This window comes from Hyperoodon ampullatus (genome assembly GCF_949752795.1).
Source record: "Hyperoodon ampullatus genome assembly, chromosome: 2".
NCBI lineage: Eukaryota > Metazoa > Chordata > Mammalia > Artiodactyla > Ziphiidae > Hyperoodon > Hyperoodon ampullatus.
Window position 1 is genome coordinate 197,483,945 of NC_136915.1, and position 18,526 is coordinate 197,502,470.

Consider the following 18,526-nt stretch of genomic DNA (forward strand, 5'->3'; position numbering starts at 1 on the left):
TCGAGACTCGGGTACAATGAGAGATCCAAGAAGGAAGGGGCTGTGGGAGGGGAGTCTGCCCCGATCGGTGGACAGGAACGGAGTCAAGGTCAGATTACCCCGTTTGTACAGGGCACTACAATCCCCGAGCACTTTCACGTGTGTGTTTGCAGGAGGTAGAGGGGTTCGCCTCGAGCTGGGCCCGAGACCGAGTCAGGATGTGACCTCGGGAGTCCAGTGCCCCTTCCCGAGGGCACCGCCTAACTGTCCCCATTCTCTCTGCAGCACAGTAGCCCTGGCGCCAGCCTTGCTGACCATGGACGGGACGGCCAGTGTGAACTCTGCCGGCCGCCCTCACTACACCTCCTCCATCCCTGTGCCTCGAGCTGCTTCCCAGACCAGGACTCATACACCGGCCGCCTCTCCCCGGCTGCGGCCGCACCAGGCCGGCCTGGCCCTGAGCCAGGAGCGGGCGGCCTCGCCAAGACTGGGCAAGCCGGGGGGCCCTTCCAGAGGTTCATCTCCCAAGGCCTCCCGGGGGAGAGGCTCCCCCAAGGCCTCTGGGGCAGCGAGGGAGTCAGCTGAGGGGGCTGAAAGCCTCGCCCACTCCCCCTGGAGCAGTCCCAGGGCGACCCCCAAAGCAGCCCTCTCCAGCCGGGCTGGGTCCAGAAGTGCCGGGGAGACGCAGGGCACCCAGGGAAAGAAGAGGGTGGCCCAGGAAGGGATTCTGACCCGCCAGACCCGGGGCAGGAGCCCCTCCCGGACCAGTTCTCGTGCAGAAACTCAAATACCAGGGGCTCCCGAAGGTCGAAAGCCATCTCACCACCCAGGAAAAGATCAAAGAGATGTACCCTACAAAAGTTCTGGGGGCCCCGGGTCTTCGGAGCCTGATGCCCGGGCAGCTTCGGGGCCTCGCTCCCCGGTCTGCAGCCCCGTGCAGAGCGCACGCCCGCCGCCCGCCCCGGGGGTCATCAGCTTCTCCTCGGTCCATCAGCAGAGTCAGCCTGTTACCGCTACCGTGGCCCCCTTCCGCTACAGGTGAGCTGCGGAGCCCGCGGAGGGAGGGGGGCTGGTGGAGAGAATGGAAGGTGGGCGGGGCCTAGAGAGCTGGGGCGGGGTTAGGACCTTAACAGGGGGACCCGGACCCGACTCTGGGGACGCCGCCACAAAGAGGCTCAGAAGGAGGGTGCCTCCAACACGGCCGTGCGTCAGGGTGCCGTGGGTGCTGAAGAGTCAGTTACCTGGGTAGGCAGGTAGGCAGGTCGGTCTCGCCCAACTCACCAGTGGGACAGCTGCCACCACTGAGTTAGACTGGGAGCATGTGACGGGCTGTGCCTTCAGTCCGTGGTCACTGAAATCCCCACGGCCCCCCGGGCCGCCCCCACTGGTGCCCTGCATCTGCCTGTCTGCTGCCTCTCTCTCTCCACTTTCCACGCTGCCTGTGCGTATCTGTCCCCGGGGCGCTCAGACGTGCTTCTTTCTGACGTGGTCACGTTGGGCCACGTCACCACCGTTGGCAGTGGCCAGGCCACCGTTCATACCAGCATGGTTAACAAGCTGGCCTGTCCTGCTTTCTTCAGACACCACAAGTGGAGAGCACAGAAAAATGCCTCCGTCAACTGTGGTTCTTTAATAAAAATATAACTCTTTACTGAAATGGCCACCTTAAGTAAGCGACATTCTAATTCCTAAGTATGACACAGGTTAGAGATGCTCAAATGCAGAGGAAGTGCCTTCCCGGCTACCCGAATGTCCTGGGTTTTCTCTCTGTGCTGATTCGAGGACAAGCTCTCCCACGGTTTGGGTGGAGATGCTCCCTGGACACTGGGTCTCCCAGGCTGGAGTGCCTGGGGTTGGTCGGGGGAGCTGCACCTTTCCCTCGAAGCTAAGAGTGTGACTTGATCCCTGAAAGGTCTTGGGCTCCCTTCCACCACGTAACAGACAGCTGGGCCCCCAACACCTTGTCTGCAGGTCCCACCTCCTCCAGAGCACTGCATTCAGTTACGAACTCCACAGTTTAAAAGGACATTGGTGCACGAAAATACATGGAGATGAAGACGGACGGGTCAGTGAGGGATCCGAAAAGGTGTTACAGGAATGATTAACGGAGCTGAAGCAGTTTGCTTTGGAAGAGGAAGGCTGAGAGAGGGTCTCAGAGCTGTTTTGAAAGACATGAAGGGTTGTCGTGTTGTAAGCTGACTTAGATTCACTTGGTGTGGCTCCAACGCCCTGAATCCACGTCATGGTGCTTAGAAGGTAGGAAGACTCTTGAAGCTCAGGAGGAAGAACTTTCCAGCAACTAGAGAGGCTCACAAATTACCCACCGGTAGTGAGCTTCCAGGCACTGCAGGAATCCCAGCTACCCCACGACCGAAGCAGGCCTCCCCCGGGGACCCCTGCCCCTCAGATCATCCCTTCTGCCCGGCACACCTGACACTTCTTCCCCGTGACCTCCTGGACTTCCATTCTTAAACTGATCAGACACCTTCCTGGGACGGGTCCTTTCCCAGCCCTGACCTGCTTCCCTGTGGACTCTGGGACTTGCTTCTCCTCCCTGAGTTCCTTCCTGTTGAATCCATCTTTGGGGAAAGTGTCTAGGCATTCAGCTGTTCAAGATTTTACATTGTCTACCCTACAAGCCCCCTGGCAGATGTAGAATCTGACATCCTCCAAAAAGGTCAGGACTTTTTCCTCTGAAAGTCTCAATGTGACCTGAACAGACAGGTTTCCTCCGCTCAGTCGCACCACCTCAGCAGGGGTCTTCACCATCCCGCCTCCTAGACCTGCCCCTTTTAGGCCCGGGCTAGGGTTGCAGGAAGAGTGTGGTTTGGGCAGGGCAAGATTGTGGCCAAGGACACCCCAGAGGCAATAGGTGAGAGCCGTGGGCCCCTCTGCTGAGTGCCGGGCTGGGCCACCCCGGCAAGGACGTGCCATCGGCCCCCTAGGGTCACAGACACCCTGTTGTCATGGAAACTTACCCCTGCGCCCTGCAAAGCTCCAGCCCATTGCAGCAGCCGGGGTTGTCGGGCTCCACTCCCCATCCCCAGGCCCCTCCTGCCTGACCTGCTTCTCCGGGGAACGAATCCAGCAGGCGTCTTCCCTGTCTCCTCAGCCAGTGCCTCTCAAGGGTCCGGGTGCGGCCCTTCCCCACGTCCAGGCACAGCCTCCCTTTGGGCAGCCCTGCTACCGGGACAGAGAAGGCGCAAAACGCCCGGGACCGTCTGCTTCCCTCACTGCCCTCCGCCCTCCGGGAGAAGAGCCTCAGCAGGGGTTTCTTTCCCCACGGGGTTTCCCCTTCCCTCCGGGGTGGCCTTCACTCAGACCCCAGTTAGGAGGGTGCGGTTAGCGGTGCCAGGAGTGCCGGCTCGTTGGTTTTCTCCTCTCTGCTTCACGTCCGTCCGGCGTAGATGGTGCTGTCCGTTCCGGCTGGGAAGGGAGGGGCACGGGGGCCTGGCCGAGCAGGGGAGATACAGGAAGAGGAGGTAAAAGTGTGCAGCTCCTGAGGTCGGAGCAGCTGAGGCTGCTTCCTCACTGGCCCGGGATGGGCGCTCCGGCACGTGTGCCCCTCACTCGCCCTTGGGTGGTGGTCAGCACCACAGCAAGGTCTTCCTGTTTGTAGCCGTGGTTCCTGCCTGCCTGCTCGGGGTCACACGGTGCTTAGCTCTTTATGTGTGTGACGTTATTCAGTGAAATGGTTCTGCATGGCCTAGAATCCCCTTTCTGCCCCCAGACACTGCATTATTTATTCATTTATGTATTTATTTAATTTTTGGCTGCGTTGGGTCTTCGTTGCTGCCTGTGGGCTGCTCTTCTTTGCTGTGCGTGGGCTTCTCATTGAGGTGGCTTCTCTTTGTTGCGGAGCACAGGCTCTAGGCGCACAGGCTTCAGTAGCTGTGGCACGCGGGCTCAGTAGTTGCAGCACGCGAGCTCAGTAGCTGTGGCTCACAGGCTCTAGAGTGCAGGCTCAGTAGTTGTGGCACATGGGCCTAGCCGCTCCGCGGCATGTGGGATCCTCCCGGACCGGGGCTCCAACCCGTGTCCCCTGCATTGGCAGGCGGATTCTTAACCACTGCGCCACCAGGGAAGTGCCAGCATCCCTTATTTTAAAAACCCAAGTTTATGCTCATTTCTTTGAAGAAACCTAGCAATTCCAGTTTTTCTTTGGCCTCTCGACATTTAACTGACAGTAGCCCATGGCGAGTGGCCCCATCCTTCCCAGGGCAACGGGGTCTCCTGCTTCCTCTGAGTTCCCCCACCCTGCTCGTCGCCATCCCTGGCGCAGGGGCCTGAAGACCGTCAAGGGCTCCCGGCTGCCTGCGTGGCTTTGAGAGCCGGCAAACACCTCCCACAGCCCTGAACTCTCAGGCTGATCCGGGCCTCGAGGGCATCTCTTCTTCCGCCCCGTGACACAGTGAGGGCCAGAGAGGAGAGACCTGCTCTGCGTTACACAGCCAGAGTCCCGGCTATCTCGGTGCTGGAAATGGTCAAGACTGGAGAGAGAGGGAGGCAGGTTCACCCTGCCCTCCCCGCCCCCCGCCTGGCCCAGGCCAGGCATCGATTTCTCCTCCTGTGTCCCCCCGCACCAAGCTGCCAAAGGGTCCATTTAGCTGGAGACGCGGGCAGGGCAGGCGGCCGGCTTGGAGAGCCCGGGTAATTGCCTATAATAAAAGCTCCTAGAGCCTTTGTTCCTGGGAGCGAGTACACAGTTGGGCTTGTGCTCGGAGGCCTGTGTGCACTTGGGAGATGGGGCCCGGAGACCTCGCCTTTCCTTCCTGCTGCCACAGCAGGCCCAGCGAGGCCTCGGCCCCCCAGGAGTCGAGGTGACCCCGGCCTAGCCCGCCCCTGCTCCTCCTCCGACCTCCTCGCTGCCTGGACGCTGGGGTCCGGGCCCCCTGGGCTCTCCCGAGGGTCCAGTGACCTCAGCTGCAGATGGAGCCCCTCGCGTGGGTGCACAGGGCAGCCTGAGGGCAGGACACAGGCCGCGAGCCTGAGTTACCAGGGGTCCCTCCGCCCTGCGGACGCCCTGCGTTCATGGGACTTGGGGACCCTGAAGGGTGACTCCTGGGGGCAACAGGTGGCCCCCTGCCCTCGGGTGCCCCCACCCCTGCCCCTGGCCTAACTTTGCCTGAAGGCCCGCTGCCTGCCAGGGCAAGGGGCACACATATGCCCACTGGGGGGCCGGCCCAGGGTGGGGGGCAGGGCGCCACAGGGGCACGACTGACCTCCAAGGGGAGAGGCTGCAGGCCAGGGCGGCCTCCGCTGTGACTGACCACCGCTCTCTGTCCCGCAGGGCCCAGACCGATCCGGAGCCTGGCCCCCTCCGCCAGGGCAGCTGGGCTGCTGATGGCTACTCCAGCGCCCCCAGCAGGACTGAGGAGAGCCTCTCGTGCGTGGGTAAGTGCTCTGGGGGCGAGACCTCCTCCTGGTGGGGGGCGCCCTTGGCCAGAACTCTCCTCACTGCCCACAGGGGAGAAGTGGCCCCGCTTGACAACCAGGCACCAGCATGTCAGTTGCACTTTGAGCTCGTGCTGTGCTTGATTCAACACAGGGTCGGTCCACCAAACCCAGGAGTACTGCAAGGTCGGGGCAGCAAAGTAGCCAGTGGGCACCCTGCTTATCCAACGCCCAGGGTGGGTGTTGCTGAGGCCGTGACAGAAAGTAACAAGCTAGGAGACTGACGACCCAGAGCCAGGTCCGAGCCCAGCCCAGAGCAGAGGAGGTGCTGGGCACCTGGCAGGCAGTCCAGGGCCCCCTGCCCAACAGCCTGGCATCCGCCCCCTCCCCCAGGACCACTTTTGTTTTTTTTTTTTTTGCGGTACGCGGGCCTCTCACTGCTGTGGCCTCTCCCGCTGCGGAGCACAGGCTCCGGACGTGCAGGCTCAGCGGCCATGGCTCACGGGCCCAGCCGCTCCACGGCATGTGGGATCTTCCCGAACCGGGGCACGAACCCGCATCCCCTGCATCGGCAGGCGGACTCTCAACCACTGCGCCACCAGGGAAGCCCCCCCCAGGACCACTTTTAACCACCCCTCCCCTGCAGGTCACTTCCCTGTGGCCTCCTGTAGTCACATCTGCCCCCAATGCGTGTCATGCCACTAACGCACCTTGGGAAGCAGAATGTGAGACTTGCCAAAAGAACCCCCAGAACTCGACACGGTGGTCTCCCCCGAGGGCAGGGACACGGCCTTTGCCAGGCCACGGCAGGTTCTCAGTGGGGGATCTCTGGATGGAGGGACCGTGAGGGGTGAATGAGTGCCTCATGAGCCAGGGGTTGGGTTCTAAAGGGGCCCGAGTCTAAACTCTTAGCAGGGCTTGGGTGTGTGTGTTGATTTTCTTGCGACATTAAAAAAAATCCCCAGAGGATGGCTGTGGTCACCCCAGAGGTATGTGAGACTCCGGGAACCAGCTCCATCCTTTCGTTCCCAGCAGGGGGGCTTGCCCCAAGACAGGAATGAACTTGCTTTCGGCAAAGCTGAGGTGGTCCACAGGATTTGTCTTACAGCTTCATCTCAGGGCCCTGCTACCAGTGCGCAAAGCTGGGGCTTAGAGCACAGCCTGACCCTGAAGTCACCAGACACCGGTGGTGGCCACTCCTGCCTTCCCTGCAGGGCAGGTGGTCGGGGTCCCTGTTGAGCCCTCTGCCGGCCTGGTCCCCGTCAGTGCTGGGAGCAGCAGCAGCCCCTCTTCCACGGCAAGCCCTCCGGAGGGGCTTCGTGGGGCAGAGACGGGCGTCTAGAAAGTAAGCCACGCGCTTCCACAGCGGTGCAGGCCCAGGGGAAGCAGGGCACTGCAGGGACAGGAGAGGACCTCCGTTCGCTGGCACCAAAAGCCTCTGAGCATCAGGATGCGGTAACCAGGAAACTATGCAAGCTCTATTTTTGCATCTGCAGTGTTGCGAGTGTAATGGCTTCCTTATGTGTGTGCCACATCATTAGGGCCTGATGGCCTCCAACTACCCAGGCGCCCGCTCACCGTCACCATGCCATGAGTGCAGAGAGGAATTTCACACTAACATCCGCGCACGCTGCCCCCGGGAGCACCGGGCTGGTCGGCTGGCAGGACCCCCCTCGCCAGCTAGATGGGAGGTGTCTGGTGGATGGCAGGGGGGGTCCTCTGTTGGGGGCGTGCAGGGCAGCCTTGGAGGTGGGCTTCACGGCGAGAAGAGAGCCCCCTGCCTCCCCCAAGTCTCCCGGGATGCGGGCAAGGCCCCCGCGCCACCTGTACTCCGGCTGTAGCTGTGGTCACGGTGTCCGTCTTGGCCAAGGATACCCCGAGCTCTTTGACAGGTGGAACGGGGAGAGATTTGGGGTCTGCCTGTGCTTTGTGGGGGCGGGGGGCCTGTTCTCTGAGCCCGAGGAAACGAGGAAACGGAGGAGACGAGAGGAAGGGGGGCCGAAAGGAGGGCCTCTCACTTGTTACTTCTCTCATTCAAACAAGAAACCACCAGGGAGCCAGCTTTGTGTAGCAGGAAGAGAATCTCCCATGATGACTTGCCACCAAGCAGGATGCTGGGCATGGCCTTCGTTTGTCCCAGTGTCCGTCCACCGTCCACCGGCGGCTGCCCTGTCCTCCTCTGCCCCGGGCAGTGTAGGGGCAACTGTGCTGGTGCCCTGACCCTCCCCGTGCCCACCCAGCTATGCCAGGGAGAGCCTGGCACTGGTCCCCTGCTGACGCGCCCCTTGGTTGCCGTCAGCACAAACGGTGCCTGGGCCACCGTTGGATCTTAATTTGGAGAGTCGGGAAGCCAGTGCCGATGTCTCCGGCGCCCACGTGTGAGGCCGTGTGCGAGGGACCGGAAGGGTCGCCCCGAGGTCGACACAGGCGTCTTAATCACTTCCACTTCGTGGCGTGTGTGAGCGCTGAGTGGGCAGGGAATGAAGGGACCTTCTCTCATCCTCACACCACGTGTCACCGGGGAACGAGCCCCCTTCACCTGGCCCCCGCCTGGCTTCTCACACGAGGCTGAGGGGCCCGGGAGCTGGCCTCGCGCTGGGCTTGTTTGCATTTCTCCTTATCCCTCTCTGTTATTGAGTCGACTCCATCTTTAAGCCACAATCAAGTTTTCCACGTTGTGTGGGTTTGGGAGAGAAGACTCCAGATCTGGTGTGTCTTCCCAGGGCAGGAGGGAGGCTGGAACTTCCCTTGGGGAGGGTTTGCTCTGGGCCCCCAGATGGCCGCAGGCCCACCAGGCTCTCTCAGGACTGCAGAGGACTTGGGCTCAAAGGTCCTGGGGGTCAAAGCTGAAACGGACTATAGCTTCACCCAAACCCGGCCTCAGTTTCTTTGGGGAGAGAGAGGCCCGGGGAGGGAGGATGGCCTGCTCAGGGCAGTGTGCGTGGTTCGTGACAGCTGAGCTGAAACTGGGACTACTGCCTCTGACTCCCCAGATGCAGGGAGGACCAAATGCTGATGACAACTACTATTTATTGAGCACTTACTGTGTGCAAGGCACGGCACCAGGCTCAAAGCCCTTTGTAAGCACGTTACACATGCTCTGAGGCGGAAGCATTGCTCTGCTGTAGAGGAGTGAGCTTGGCTCAGAGAGGTTATGCAGACAACTTGTCTGAGGATGCACAGCGCTAGGATTGGAGTCCAGGTCACCCTCTTCCGGGGTCACTCCTGCCTTCCCGTCTGCTGCCGGTTGCATGATTCAAGCTCAGCTGGGTCTACCTCACTTCTGCCAGGTGGCGGGAAGGGGACGGGCCGGTGAGCCAGTCCCCGGGAGCCAGTCCCCACCACCACCTCCCCCGACCTGAGCCAAGCCCGGGATGCCACTGCCTCTGCCTCCCAAGCCTGTGTCCTTCATGCTGCATTCACACCGCCCCCCTCCCGACCCCGCTTCACGTTTCCACCCTCTGGGAAGTTTCGGGCTGAGCCGGGCCTGTGTCCCAGCCATCCGTGGAGAGAGGACGCACAGACAATTGACTAGAAAACACGGCCCAAGCTCTGGGCAGGCGGTATGAGCTGTGTTCTCAGGGCTCATGCGGGTCAGGGCCACTGTAGGGCTGGAGGGGCATAGAGCTCGGGGATAAACAGAGTAGGCGTCTGCGATGGAGCAGCCTTCCAGGACCTGGGACCGGAGGTAATCGTAACACTGAATGGCAGTGCCGGCTCTACGGGGCTTCCTCCGAACCAGGCGCTGCGCTACACGCCTCCACTCCTTCCAACAACTGGGCGAGGTGGGGACCCACACCCTTGCTTGGAGTCGCGGCCTTGCTGCTTGCTGGCTGTGCAGGCTTGGCTGGTTCCTAGTCTCTCTATGCCTGTGTCGTGACACCCACACCTTCTTCCGAGAGTTTTGTGGGGATAACATGCACCCGTACGAGCAAAGTGCTGAGAAGCTTTGCCCGGCACACGGGAGCCACTCAGCGCATGCTGAGCATGACCTGCTGCTGCCCTGGGGTGGGGAGAGGGCCATTCCTAATGTGCCCACCTTAACAGGTGACGGGAGGGTAGGTGACATCCCAAGGTGGTCCAGCCAGGATTGGAGCCCAGCTTCAGAGGTCACACTCTGGGCCATGCCTGCCATGACCTCCCTGCGGGCAGGGGACACGTCCCAGGTCCTGGGCACCGAGGGAGGCCGGGGAGGCTGTGAGATGACCAGTGAGACGGGCCTGGCTCGGGGAGGGCCGCAGAGGGAGAGGCCAGGTAGTGAGGTCATCCAGGGTAGCCTGCTGAGCGGGCTGTGGTACCTAAAAACTGGAGGCATCTGGATTGTTTCTTTGGAGGAGGGGAGGGGGAGGGGGAGCCTGGGGGACTTCTCACGTCATCAGCATTTGGCTGGGAATGGGGCTCACCTCCAGGCAGTGGATTCGGCCCATTTTAGTGGAGGGTCAAAAATAGCAGAGGCATGGGCTTCCCTGGTGGCGCAGTGGTTGGGAGTCCGCCTGCCGATGCAGGGGACACGGGTTCGTGCCCTGGTCTGGGAAGATCCCACATGCCGTGGAGCGGCTGGGCCCGTGAGCCATGGCCGCTGAGCCTGCGCGTCCGGAGCCCGTGCTCCACAACAGGAGAGGCCACAACACTGAGAGGCCCGCATATAGCAAAAAAAAAAAAAAAAAAATAGCAGAGGCTGGGCGGCCCAGATCCCCCGGGACTACCACCCACGAGCGCTCGAAAAGCAATACACAGGGTTGGCAGGGCCTAGCTTCCCTGCTTCCTGTTCCGCCCAGGAACACAGGGCCCCTGTGTTGCCCAACTCCAGAGAATTATACCCATTCACCAAATTTTTATCCAGCGCCGACTACATGTCAGGCACTCCTCTAGACACCTGGGTACATCCAGGGACAAAGTAGGCACAGACTTTGCCCAGTGGAGCTTCTGTGGCTGTCGAGCTGTGCAGTGTTCAGCCTGTGCAACTGTACATGAGCTGCACAGAGGCCCCGTGGTGGAGAAGCCCCAGCTCTGGAGTATGCGTGCATCCCAGTGAGCAAGGGCAGAGCTCTGGCTTCGGGACTCCCCCTGAGAATGTGAGCAGCGGCCACCTTCAGTGCTGGGAAAGCTGGGGTCTTTGATGCTGGGAAGGATGGTGGGAGGGAAGGTAATAAACATCCCCTGTGGCTTTCCTGGAGCTGCACCCCTGTGTTCCATGCCTGTCTGTCCTGGACTCAGCTCCTCCCTGCAGGGCTTTGAGATTCAACTCTCTGGCCTCAGATGAACTGGGAATCTCTCCAAATCAGACCGCCCCATACAACTTCGGGGCAGTTATCGAGGGAGCCGGGGTCGCGGGGCAGCTAGAAGTCTCAGCCACGGGAGGAGCTGTTTGCTAGACTCCCACCACTGTCCCTCTGTGACCGGTGGAGAGACCTCACCTCCAGGGTTGCCCTTAAAGACTTGGCTTCACAAGGCTTTGCCCCCTCCCCGCGGGCAAAGGTGGGCCCGTCCTTTCCTAACTTCTGGGGAGGCCCAGGCAGGTGGAGAGCACCCTCCAAGCCAGTGACATGCAAGTCTTCAGTCCGCCCTGGGCACCACTGAATGGGCAGAAATGGGCGCAGAGCATCCCTGCCCACAGCTCCCCCACCCCTGTGATGATAGGATTAGGGTCCCCGCTGAGAGACCCCCCCCCAAGAAGATGCCCAGCAGCTCACCCAGAAGGAGCTCTGGGAGACGCAGTGGAGAGTGAGGGGACACGGACGCAGGGACCAGGAGGATTAAGCTGAGAATCCCCCCGGTCATAATATTCATCCACACGAGTCCTCTAAGAGGCAGCCCGAATCAAAACCCTGCCTTCCTATGTATGTCTCCTGGGTTATGGTGTCGGGAGCTTCAGAGGCAGCTGAAGATAGTTAAAGGGTCTGGGCAGCAGGAGGGTGGGTGGCCGTGGGGTCGCCCAAGCCCTGGGGGCAGGGAGAGCAGAGAAGCACCTAGCTGTCCCTTCTCTCAAAGGGCGGGAGGGAAGCCAGCAGGTTCTGGGGGGAGAATGGCTGAGGTCAGAGAGGGAAGGGACTTCCAGCAGGAGGGAGGCCCAGGCCCAGGGGCAGTGGAGCCCGGCGGCCCAGGTTCACAGTCCAGGGCAGGAGCTGGACCCTGTGAGCTCCTGCATCCTTCTCGCCTGGGAGGCTGGGGCTCGGCAGAGCTTGCGGGCGTGTGCAGCGGGGAGCAGCGGAGGGAAGCGTCTGGGGCTGGGGTCAGGCTGTAGGGAGGTGGACTCCTCAGCCCGCACCAGTAGGTATTCTGGGCATCTGCGGGGCAGTTTGTAAGTGAATAGTCCCTTAATGTTCATTGAGACAGGAGCCATGGCATTCTTCTGTTACGTTTAATGCCTTGTTTAAAAACCTAACAAAACTCTAATAAAACACAGAGGTGCCATCTGAGCAGCCACCGGATGGGAGTGTATCTCCAGGTAGGAAGAGGCCAGGTTCGTTAACTCAGCCGGCCCAGCCCTCCCTGGCCCAGGTGGGCAGAGCTTTCTCCTTCCTCTTAGAGCTGTCCTTAATTTTTTGGCATCAAGGACCTCTTTCAGAAGCTGGTGGACACTCAATCCGCCTCCCAGACAAATGGACGTATTCACAACACAAAACCTGCATTTGATGGTTGCTTTTATGGGCCTTCTGTATCTGGTCTGTGAACCCAGACTAAGAAATTCTGCTCTGCAGCAGTGATATCACAGGGCTGGCCAGACAACCTGGGTTTGGGCCTTGTGTTTTTCCTCATCTGGCTTTTGGGTTTCTTGGCCCACAGCAAGGTAACAGGATTGATTACAAACGGACCAGTTCTGCCCTAAAGCAGAAAACGGAGTGAGATTGTCTTTGAGCTTCCTCTGACCTTAGAACAGCCAATCCTGCACGGACGGGTCAGAGTGGACCGTAGGTTCGCCTGCATCAGAGGACACATACCCATACAGGCAGTTCACGGGTCTCCATCCCCCATGACGCAGGGCACAGCCAGCACACGCTGCCCTCCCCCTGCCCTGGCTAGAGTTCCTGCCCGCCACCCCCCACCTCTCAGGCGTGCGGTTGCCATGACAACCGATGGCTGATCCTGGTCTCAGGATGGTGTATCTGGGCCTTGCAGAGCTCCTCTGAGGCCCAGTATGCAGTGGACGGCCCAGCAGGTGTGTGGGCACGGTTGCCATGGCAGCATACAAGCCAAGCCCATGTGGGAAACATCCAGACTTCTTACCCTGGTCTCTGCATTAGCCGGGAGCGGGAGGTCTCAGGAGGACTCAGCCCGAGTCCTCTGGGTCAGGGGCTTCCTCCTGCCTCTCCCCGCTGGAAGCCCACCTCCACCCCGACCTGACGTCTTCCTGACCAGCTGAAGTGCAGAGAATGGGGGCATTCTCTTAAGGCCACATAGCGAGTCCTGAAGAGAGCCCGAGACCCCCAAGACTCGGGAATAAGGAAGTTCCCAAGGGGTCCTGGATGTGTTAGGGCTGCCAGGTCCCCTGCAAGTGACAAGGATCTCAGGACAGAGGTCCCGAGGCTGAGCCATGAAGGGCCCATGGTGCTGTGGACAAGCAGCTGGGTCCACAGGAGGAATCCTCCACCCTGTCCTCCACCCCCAGGATTCTGCAGGCCAGTCCGAGTGTGACTGCAGTCCTGGACCCAGGCAGACTCCAGGTGTGGTGGGCATCCGGGCTCCAGGAAGCTCCTGGCTGGATAGGTGGTCCTTCCCAGTCCCCACACCCCCTCCAGGAACCAGGCCTCCTTTTTGGGCTCACGTGCAATTATTCAGCAAGTCCCAAGAAACAGCAGGAACTTGTGGGAAGCTGTGAGAGACCCGAAGATCTGTGTTCAAATTCTTATCCCACCGGCAGCCTGCTGGGTGACCTTGGGCAAGCGTACTTCTCTGTAAAATGAAGATAATGATAGTCCCCGCTTCAGAGGGTTTGATGAAACAGTGCAAGTGACAGGTCTAAGAGGGTCCCTGGCAATAGCAGGTGCTTAGTGGCGGTTAAGACCCCCTGCCCCGCGGCTCCACAAGCATCAGTGAGCCCTTCTTAACTGCTCCATGTAGGGAGACGTCATAGTCAGCCCAGGCTGCTTTAACAAAGGTACCGTAGACCAGGCGGCTGAAACAACAGAAATGTATTCCTCACGGTTCTGGAGTCTGGGAAGTCCAAGGTCAAGGTGCCAGCCATTTCAATTCCTGGTGAGAGCTCTCTTCTTGTCTTGTAGACAACCGTCTTCTCGCTGTGTCCGCACCTGGCTCAGAGGAAGCAAGCGCCCTGGCGCCTCTTCTTATAAGGGCACTAATCCCATTGCCAGTTCTCTGCCCTTGTGACCTAATTACCGCCCAAATGCCCTATCTCCAAATACCACCACGCTGGGGATTAGAGTTTCGGTCTATGAATTTGGGGGGGGGATACCAACATGCAGTCTATAATGGGGGGCTTACAATTTAGCTAGAGGGGGAGCATCTCTCCCTAGGATACAGCTGGGCAGAATTTGACCACGTGGCACCCTGACTGTAATCGGTAGAGAGGAAAGTTCAAGATCAGTGTGGGATGTAGTCAGAGAAGGCTTCCTAGAGAAGGCGGCCCCAGGCTGGGCCTTGAAGGGTGAACTGGACTTGAATTCATAGAAGAGAAGGCATCGGGGAGAAGGTTAGACACAGCCAAGGTACAGGCGTGGGATTTGGCCTGGACCGGAGGGTGGGTGGGAGAGCATCAGACAGCAAGGCTCCCGGGGGCGGGGGAGGGAGGCCGAGTGCTGTGTGTGGGTCAGCACTGGCCTCTGTGGCTGCTGATACCAGAGGCTGGGGGACAGTCCTTCCCTGGGGAGCCCCCCAGCTCACCTCCGCCCGCCATCACGGAGTTCTGGCTTGAAATGGAGAAGGAAGGCGTCAGCACTCAGGGGTCCTGGGCGGGGTGCTTAGAAGAGGAGCAGGAACCCAGTGCCTTGCTGTGCACGCCCGGGCTCCCCTGCCGAGGGACGGAGGTCCCGTGTTCTAGCCTGGGGGTCAGGATGCTTGGGGGCGTTAGGGAGCCGCAGCCCAGCCCTAAATCGGACCTCACCTCCCGGGTCTGAGGCCCTCCGGCCACAGTCCCCACTCCCTGTGGGGCTGCACACCCAGAGCACCCAGCCTCTGAGCAGAGGGCCTACATCCTCGCAGCTTGGGAGAGCCCTGCCCTCCAGCTGGGGACACTGGGCTTCAGGCTCAGGCCCTGTGTCCTCCCTGGGCTCGTCTCGGCCCCCCTACTTCACAGGATGGGCAGGCTCACTCCCGTCCTGTTGGCATGGAGGCTCAGGGCAGATGCGTCCAGGCTGCTGTGAGCTCCCAGGAACGTGGGCTGGAGTTAGACTTCCTCAGCATCCTCAGCCTCCCGGAAGTGCTCCCTGAGACGCTGGGCCAGAAGGCAGACTGGGGCCCACGGTCCCTGGCTCCACTCCCAGCCTTGGGTTTGCTGGGCCTCATTTTCCCCAACACAGGCGGACAGCAAATCTCTTCTGGGCCCACACTCCTGACCTTGCAGCCCAGAGGAAAAACCCCCAACCCTGAAGCTTAGGGAGACTCCTGGGACCAGAAAGGCTGAGCCAGGGCCCTGCAGAGTCCACAGAAACGTCTCAGCTACCAAGGCCCTGGAAAGCAAAGGCTGGGAGGAAGCAAGAGGATCAGTCTGGGAGGGCTTCCTGGATGAGGTGCAAGCCAGCTGGTACATCCATGCTGGACCACTGTGTCCACCGGCTCTTCTCCTCCAGGTGGCCCGGGAGGGCGGGGCTCACGTTCCTGGTGGGACTGCTAGGTGCGCGAGGGAACGTGAGGACTTCTTGCCCATTCTCGCCCTGTCCCCCAGAGGTGTGCAGGGCAGAGATGGGGGAGGAGAGGGTCTCAGCTGTGACCTGTCCCAAGGTCACAAGAACTGGAGCTTCCTCAAAGGGGCAGAGAGAGGGTCTGCCGCCTCCCCGCGGCCCAGGGCTGTAGGGTAGGGAGGGAAGATGTGGCTGGGACGCTGTCCCCGGGCCTGGCTGCCACTGGGCACCAGCTGCGCTCTCACCACGGGTACCGAGAGGTCACTGCTGTTTACAGTCCCCACACATCTGCTCTGAGTCTCGCATTCATTCATCCCATCAATCGTCATTCATCGGATATTTCTGAGAGCCCACTGTGTGCAGAGCCGTGCTGGGTTCTGGGAAAAGTTCATCGTCTGTCGGCCAACCAAGGGTGGGTCCTTGGGAATCACAGAGGAGTGGATAAAGAATGTGGGCTGGATGCCAGGAAATGATTGCATTGGCTGCGGTAAGCGTGTGGGTGGGTCAGGAGAGACATCGCACAGGAGGGCCCTTTGGCCTTGAGAAGGGCCGGGAGAAACAGAGGGTCTAATCCTCTTTCCACGCCAGCACCTCAAGTCTTCCCGACCTTGACCGACAGAACTGTCCAGGCCCCAGTCCTTGGGATAGTCTTGACCCCTCTCTTTCCCAAAGACCCACATCTGGTCCATCAGCAAACCCTAATGGCTTCCAAAGATGCCCAGAGCTGACCATTCCTCACCACCGCCCAAGTCACCACCAGTTCCAAGCCGCCGTCATCTCTCACCTTGATTTCTGCAGTCTGCCCAGGAGCCCCGCCCAGCAGCCAAGGGACCCTTCCCAGGGGGAGCCAGGCTGTGCCTGTCCTCTGCTCCAAGCCTGCCGGGGGGGGGCTCCCATCTCACTGAGTGAAAGGCCAAGCGAGGACCTCTGAGGCCTCCGCACACTGGCCTCCATCGCATCCTGACCTCACTGCCTGCCGCCGGCCCGTCTTTTCTCTCTAGTGGATGTGCCTCTGATCTTGCGATTCTCCAAACACACCAGGCACACCCTGCTTCAGGGCTTTGCCTGGGCTGTTCCCTCTGCCTGGAAACCTCTTCCCCAGATATCCATAGAGATTGTCCCCCCTCTTCTTCAGATCTTTACTCCAATGGACCTTCTCAGTAAAGCCTTCCTTGGTCACCAAATCAGATAGTCACCCCCTGCCCACAGCTGCTTCACATTCCCCTTCCTGCTTTGTCCTTTCTCCTTAGCACTTCTCAGGAGCTGACGTTTCTGTCTATTGCCTGTCCCTCCCATTGGACTGGACGTCCCATGAGGACAAGAGCTTTTGTCTGTCCCGTTCTCTGCTGCACCCGCGGCACCTGTCAGAGCTCGGTGTGGAGGCGCTGAGCAGATGTGAGCACCGGGAGGCTGGCCGTCCAGCTGCAGACGAGACGCCACTCGGGCATCAGCCACCTCCGCAGCCTCCAGCCTGGCCTCGTGCATGTTTCGGGTGCTCAAGAAGTCCCTGCTGAGAGGTGGAAGGACATGGGGGGGTGGGTGACATGGAAGAGAAAAGGGCAGAAGGAAGCGGTCATCAGTGGCTGGAGGGCTTTCCACAAAGGTGGAGGTGTCGGGAGGTGACGGAGGACCTCATCACAGGGGTCAGGTGGGGACACCCTAAAGAAGGTGCCCAGGGTGGGTGGGCTAGTGCCCAGCCCCTGCTCTCCAGATCCTGACTGTGGGCATAGAAATCAAGAGAACCCTCCTCTCTTCTCTGCTCTGCCCTTAGCCCTCGAGGGAACCAAGTGTGGACTCACCTGCCCACTCCCCCAGCCTCAGATGCCACCTTCTCCCAAGGTCACCTTTCAAGGTCAACCAGGTGGGGGCAGCCTAGCCCCGCTTCCCAACTTCTCCTCTCTTCCTCACTCCCCACCCCCAGAAATCCTCTCTCAAACCCAGGGGCAGATCCCAGAATGCCCTCTCACAACCAGGGCTACACCCGTTTCCAGTCATGGGCGGGGGATGGAACATCACACTGCATGCCTGTCCTTGGCCGTGTGCCTGTATCTTCATTCCTCAAGTTGTTTTAAGTTATCGGTCAACAGATGTGGTCAAATCGCTCATCCCACGCCCACTGCAGAGACTGCCAATGCCTTTGGAGAGAGAGGAGTGGGGTGATGAACAGTTTCGGGGGGCTGGAGATTGGGGACTTTCATGATTCCAAACCAGCCTCCTTCCCGAGTCCCCTCTGGAGCCCGGGCAGGGTCCAGTCCCCGCCACAGGCCACTGCATCATCAGCACCCACTCCCTGCCCAGCCGGGCCTCTGCCTCAGCACACAGACCCTCGCCTTCTCTCTTCATTGGACCCTCCCGGCCAGGCGGTCCTGCAGAGTGGGGAGAGGGGACGGGGCAGGGTGGGAGGGGCTCCAGTCTGGGATTGGGGGTGCTGTGACGGGGCAGGATCCTCTCTTTTTAGGAATCACTTGAGGAAGCATATATTGGCTTTATCGACTGATGCTGGAATGGCTGTTGCCACGGCAGCTGAGTGCTCCCACTGCAGTAGAGGATGGTGGGAAACTCAGGGGATGTGAAGGGAATAAAGAGAGCCGCCAGATAGAGGGAGAGGCCTGTCTGGGGAGCGTCTATAAGTTCCAGGATGCCAAGATGACGATCTAAAGGGACCACCCCGTGATCACAGCAAGACCCTTTAGAGAGGGACAGCGGGAAGGTGAGCAGTACCGGGTGGACAGAGGGAGGAGCGGTCCTCATGGGGATCAGCACTGCATCAGCTCAGGCGGTGAGCATGGAAGGTGTTTTCTGTCTCATAAATCGACAGGTGGTGTTTCATGCAGAGGTAGGATGGAGGGGGTCTGGTGCCTGTCTTCTGGAAAACCCTCTTTTCTAGAAGGAGGCAAAATTTCAGGAGCCGTTTATTGAAGGAAGGGGACGGGCATGGGGTTTGGGGCATGTGATATCCCTCGAGAGGAGACACAGGGCAATAAAGAGAGGGGGCAGGGACCAGGCTGAAACACAGGAGCCGATGAGGGGGTAAGATCACCAGGAAGGAAGGAGGATCAGGTCCGGGGCAGTGGGCATCCAGGGACCAGGAAGCGCAAGTGGACAGCGCAACAGGTGGGGTAGTGTCAGAGCAACTCCAGGGACTGACGTGGGAGGAGGGAACCTACAGACGTGGGTACCAGAGACCGAGGGGCCGGACGAGGCGCCGGACCTTGTCTACAGCAGCGCGCACTGGCTGGGATGGACCACAGCGCAAATCATGCTCTTTGGCCAGATGGCAGCCAGTTCATTTCTCCTTGTCTGCTAAGGAGGAGATTGAATTTATGTGCAGGAGGAGAACATACACACAGCAAGCA

The 18,526-nt window shown here is 60.2% G+C and overlaps 1 protein-coding gene across 3 annotated transcripts in view; it reads left to right on the forward strand.

The window, feature by feature from the left end:
* Positions 1-295: 295 nt before the first annotated feature.
* Positions 296-18,526, forward strand: part of NAV1 (neuron navigator 1) — a gene marked incomplete at its 5' end in the record, with an annotated part of 148,322 nt that continues 130,091 nt past the window's right edge. For all 3 annotated transcript variants that reach the window (XM_079696769.1, XM_079696771.1, XM_079696770.1), the window contains 2 exons: positions 296-1,017; positions 5,270-5,373. In XM_079696769.1, the coding sequence (XP_079552895.1) occupies positions 296-1,017; positions 5,270-5,373 (826 nt within the window). The remainder of the gene's footprint in view (positions 1,018-5,269; positions 5,374-18,526) is intronic.